General features: G+C 41.6%; 1 protein-coding gene across 1 annotated transcript; it reads right to left on the bottom strand.

Annotated features, from left to right (window-relative positions):
- Positions 1–1,235: 1,235 nt before the first annotated feature.
- LOC121809247 (probable beta-1,4-xylosyltransferase IRX10) lies at positions 1,236–3,670 on the bottom strand. Its single transcript, XM_042209775.1, has 5 exons — positions 3,652–3,670; positions 3,439–3,559; positions 2,544–2,932; positions 2,057–2,298; positions 1,236–1,942 (listed from the first exon to the last, which is right to left on the bottom strand). The coding sequence occupies exons 2-5, from the start codon at positions 3,539–3,541 to the stop codon at positions 1,429–1,431; spliced, it is 1,248 nt and encodes a 415-aa protein (XP_042065709.1). The 5' UTR covers positions 3,542–3,559; positions 3,652–3,670; the 3' UTR covers positions 1,236–1,428.
- Positions 3,671–6,000: the final 2,330 nt, after the last annotated feature.

The following is a 6,000-nucleotide window of genomic DNA, read 5'->3' as shown; positions in this document are numbered from 1 at the left end:
TGCATTCATGATTCAGCCAATGAGATTGTGCCACATGGCATAACCTCATTGGTTGATATATTTTTTAAAAAAATTTATATATCTTTTATATATTATGTTAAAAAAATATAAAATTATACTACAATTTATAATTTTTCATCCTCTATAAATAGAGACTACATTTGCTATAGTTTTGCACAAAAAAAATCTTATATTTTCTCCTCCTATAATCCTTCTTCTCTGGTATAATTTCATACTCCCTCCGTCCCGGACTACTCGCACATTTCCTTTTCGGCACAGAGATTAAGGAATGAGTGTACAGTAAAGTCAACAATTGCGGCTGTAGGTGATAATTTTTACTAAAAATGGAAAGAGTGCAAATAACTTGGGACGCCCAGAAAGGAAATAAGTGCAAGTAGTCCGGGACGGAGGGAGTATTTTTTAGTCCTCTTTGTTGTTCATCATGGATAATGATGAGAATAACATATTTAGTTTTCATCTTATGTATGAGCATAAATTATGTATTTTCAAATTCGTATTTCAATTATTGTAATTTATGTTTTTTAAGTTTGTCAGATTGTCATTTATTGTATTTTTTATAAATTTTATTATGCAATAATAAATATTCATTTAATAATATTATTATATAAAAATAATATAAAAATAAATATATAATAGTGTGGTTGGGTGGTCATTGATAAACTATGAAAATAGGTGCGGTTGGGTTAGATGAATATTGATGATGTGAAAAATGATGTGGAGAAGATAGAAATGAAATAAATATTAAAAAAGTGGATAGTTGATTGGATTGAACGGTTGCTGATAAACATAGTCTAACAGCCAATATACTCAAAGTACAGTTTTCTTTTCCTGTCACCCAAAAAAAAATGAGTTTATTGAACAAGTAGTAGATCATCACTATGGTCTGAACTTCGTTTGTCGAGTAGCCCTAACTATAGGGGTTAGATTTTCGGAAAAAGAAATATTCTCATCATCCATGTTGATGAAAATGATTTTAATTTAATGTGATAAAGTAGGAAGAGAAAAAGTGAATAAATAGGTTAGAGAAAGAATAAATTTCACAAATAAATGAGACTAATTATGATAGACAAACCAAAATAAAAATGTGACTATTTTTTATAGATGGAGCATATTTATTTTAATGTAATCTTGAAACACGGGCTTTATGTAAAGATAGTGCTCCAAAAGCGGGAGAGGCGGGCTTCATTCAAGAATCTCACCATAAAGAGGCAATATTTAGCATCTGATCAATACCATCATCCTCTTCAATTTTTTCATTCTTCAACTCATGCACAAAAATTAGCAATTCCTACAGTAATCTTGAACAGAGAAAACCAGAAACAAAAAATAGGAACTTGACAGCTTCTACAATAATCAAGTTTCACTATTACTTTCTGGGCGAGCAAGAAACTATAGTGAATCGCATCTTCACCAAGGCTTGAGGTCCGCAACAGCTCCTGCAGTCCAGTTCAAAACCTTCTCGCCGGGTTTCAAGTATATTCTCTTGTCATGAGGCAGCTTCCGAGCCAGCCCGTTTAAAATTTGGTGGAAAGCATCTCCAGGTTGTGCTGGCTGGGGGAACAACATCGCCTGTTTCATAGAAGGATTGGCGAGTAGCCTCTGCTTCCGTAGAATCACATCAGCAGGGATGGATGTGAGGATAGTGTCCAAGTAAGGAACGTCCTTCTCTGCTACGAACACGCCTATTTCCTCCCATGGAATAGCATCTGCAAACGGCAGCACTATGTCGTCTGCTATGATCACCGGGATGCAACCAAAGATCACAGCTTCCACGAGTCTGGGGCTCCATGGAGCCCAACCCAGAGGGCATAAACAGAATATACCACGCTGCATGTCTTCATAGTATGTGGTTGGGTGATCCGTGGAGATATCAAACAGTGGGTTGTTCTTGAAGTTCTCCCATATGGACGCCCGGGCACCTCTGTTCATAGATCAAGAACATATGACATCAGGTTTTAATGTATTACAATGAATGCCATTGCAGATCCTGAAACAGTGCGTTGAAGATACTCAAACACTATATGTTGAACCATACCTCGCATAGTAACCACCTTCGGGGTCATTATCTACATCATAAAACAAACCACGGAAATAGACGAAGATGGATCTTGGTGTGTCTGGTGGAATCAAGTGGGACATAATTTTCTCTGGAGGCGCATATGGAGGTATTGTTATTGAACCATCATTTAAGCAGACATGGTTTCTCTGTCCAAAAGTTTGAACCAAGGTAGAACGTTGAAATAACGGAAGGATCCCTCTTTTTATAGCTCTCTCTTCCTACAATCAGACAAACCATTGGAATATCATCATGTAGTGCCCTCAGTAAGCAAAGATCTATCAAAGATTCAAAACTATAATAATGTAAAGACTTCACCTTGTAATGTTTACTTTTATGTGCTCACTCACTAAATAGCCTTTCCGAAAAAATGTAAAAACATTTATTGGATATGATCAACTAATGCAAAATGAAATTCTTATCTGGTTCTCAGTCAAGAGTCCAATCCTAGAAATGAAGAGCTTACTTGATAATGAAAGCAGGCGCCAAAATCATGGGGAACAAGAAAGAAATGGTCAGCTCCTTCCGTTCTATTCCAGTAAGGCCATCTAGCGGAGATGTGCTGTATCGCGCTCCTCATCATTCTCGGAGATTTGAAAGGCAGAGGCAATCCATTAGGCGCGAGGTCACAAGTCGCGTAAACAGGCGTGTAGTACCAATCCGCTTCACCGGGATTCAGAGTTCGAACAGCACTGGTTAAAAGAAACTGGTGCATATATATCTCAGCAGCAAACATGTGTGCAAGACAGCGCGGATCTTTCTGCAGGATCTTCTTGTTGTATTTGCTCGGAAGCTCGTATACATAAACTTTCAATTTTCCCACGGGATTATCATCAAGAACATCACCAGCACTTCCTACATATATACACACATAATGACAAGATCACCAAACATGAATTATAAGTTTAAAGATTAATCACCTTTGATATTTTCTAAAACATCATTTTTCCCCCTTAGTAATACTACATTTCTTTGGATCAACTCACAACACAATCTCACAACAAACAGAAACATTTCATCCACATTGTAAAAGTAATTTTATGGATTTGGGGGAGTCTACTATATTTCCTTACACAGCAAACAGTAGCATTTTGTGATATTTTCCCAACCCTGATTTTTCCCCCAAATTACCTGATTGTATAGAAAAGTCCGATCAACTCCCAACAAAATGATTTAAATCGCACAACAAACAGTAGGATTTGGTGATATATCCCCAAACCCTAATTTTCCCCCCAAATCACCTCATTGTATAGAGAAGCAATACATTTCTTCCGATTAACTCACAACACAATCACACAACAGACATTAGCATTTGGCTTTGAATATGATTGCACATCACCAAACTTATACAAGCTCATTACCTGAAATTCTCTCCGTACGAGTTCCGCGGCGGTCAGTCCCCTCGACGCCAGCGGTGGCTGTGAACAGAGCGAGGAGCAGAAAACCCCACGTGGAAAAATCCATATCTGGATCAGCTCACATCTTCCGGTGAAAAAGAGATTAATATAGTGTAATCAAGGGAGCAGGCATTTATGCAGTTGAGCAGTCGTGCTAGAATGTAGGTGAGGAGTTACCTTCTTCGGTTTCTTTGCTTTTCTTGCCATTTAAGACAGCACCAAGGAGGAAAAAAATAATCGGAGTTTTTAATGCAAATGCTGTCCATTTTTGTATCTGATTCGGATTCTTGCTTGCTGTGCTTCAATGGCGATTGATAGCTGCATTTGCTTTGCCCGTTAGAGCATCTCCAGTGGGCGGACATCCCACTAGGACATCCACTAGGACATCCCAAAAACACCTCCTGCCACGTCACTAGGACTTCCCATCCCACTGCCACGTCACTAGGACATCCCCTGCACAATCCGCCCTTCCCATCGCCCTTCCCACTAGGACATCCCGCAATTAAAAAAAATCATACATTTACAAATAAAACAATTAACATTTACGGAAATAAAATTTGACCGAGAATACGAACGGAAAAAATTAACAACTTCATCGGAAAAAACATACATGATTCGAAAAAAAAAATTACATACTAATAAAAAAAACTTCATACATTATCACGTCAACCCCTCCGAGTCCAAACCTCTTCGATGATATCTTGCTGAAGTCGAACATGGGCATCTGTTTGCCGCATACCGGCAAATGCACGCAGCCGCGCGACCTCTCCATGAGGTACCCCCATATTCACATTCGCGGTGGCCACGCCGTGACTTGGACCTGCACCCGTATCATCTTCGTTGGTCCACTGAGTCAGTTCCGCAGCTTCATTTTCGACAATCATGTTGTGCATTATGATACATGCGTACATGATATCGTCGATGTTGGGAATATACCACTGCCGTGCAGGACCCTTCACAACCGCCACCGACTCTGGAGCGCACCAAATGCCCGCTCCACATCCTTGCGCGCTGCTTCCTGATGGCTCGCTTTTGTCCGAGCGGATGCTTGATTGACTTCACAAAGACGGGCCAGTTTGGGTATATCCCATCCGCCAAATAGTACCCCATATTATGCTGGTTGCCGTTGGCGACGAAACTGATGGCGGGACCAACGCCATTGCACTGAGCGTTGAACAGAGGCGACGACTGGAGAACGTTGATGTCGTTGTTGGACCCGGCGACTCCAAAATAAGCATGCCATATCCACAGCCGGTAGTCAGCTACAGCTTCAAGGATCATCGTGGGATGCTTGGCTTTGAAGCCGGTAGTGTACATCCCCTTCCAGGCGGCGGGGCAGTTCTTCCACTCCCAATGCATACAATCTATACTGCCCAACATCCCAGGGAACCCGTGCACCGACCCATGCATATCTATCAGCATCTGGCAGTCTTCGTGGCTCGGACTCCGAAGATACCGCTCCCCGAATATCGCTCTCACGCCCGCACAAAAATTCTACAGACACTCGACGGCTGTCGACTCGCCAATGTGGAGGTACTCGTCAAACATGTCGGCCGCGCCTCCATACGCCAGTTGTCTGATTGCGACAGTGCACTTCTGCAAGGGCGTGAGTCCGGGTTTGCCAGCTGCATCATCTCTGATCCTAAAATACAGGTATCTTCTCTCTAAAGCACCCACGATGTGCAGAAACAGCGGACTATGCATCCTAAAGCGTCGCCGGAATAAGGCTTCCCCAAAACGCGGTTGCGGAGCGAAGTAGTCCGCATACAACCGAATATGTGCAGCAATGTGGTCACGGGGAACTTGAGTTCGACGATGGATCGGCCGAGGTACCGCCGCCTGCTGCCGCCTGTCGCCGCTGCGACCTCTGTTGTAGCAGCCTCTCTATCGCACCTTCAACAGCGACCTCCAACTCATTCTCGCTATCACTTTCACTAGACATTCTAGATATACTTGAAATTAGAGATGTAGAGAGAGAAACTTGTTAACATAAGTGGTGCGAATGAAATAAAATTCAACGAGCCGTATATATAGAGTTTTAAAAAAAAATTTAAAAACGGGACGTCCGACCGGACGTCCGACTGGACGCCACAATGGCGGACGTCCACCCGCCCGTCGCGCCGACGTCCGAGGACACCCGACGTCCTCACGGGACGTCCGTATCCGACCCTAAACGCCACAATGGCGGACGTCCCGGACGTCCACCATTGGAGATGCTCTTAGCTCAGTTCAGAGAGAGAGTTTACATCTCAAGCCGGGCCGGGCCGGGTCGATTTGTGGAGAAAAATATTGGGTTACTAAAAATCATAGCCCAATCCAATTCCAAAATAGGATATTGTGTTTTTTTTTTGGATAAATTATTTGATTTTATTTTTTTATACCAAATTGCCTAGTATATTTACTCTAAAATAATGGCACAAAATTGAATATTTACTCCTTAACTTTTGGTTGGGATGAGCTCAACCACTTTCGAATTATCTTTTTATAATTTTAAATTTCATTAACTTCTTTTATTCTACTCCCCCT

Source organism: Salvia splendens, chromosome 6, assembly GCF_004379255.2.
Source record: "Salvia splendens isolate huo1 chromosome 6, SspV2, whole genome shotgun sequence".
NCBI lineage: Eukaryota > Viridiplantae > Streptophyta > Magnoliopsida > Lamiales > Lamiaceae > Salvia > Salvia splendens.
The sequence above is the reverse complement of the archived record's forward strand: the minus strand, read 5'-3'. Positions and strand labels throughout refer to the sequence as shown.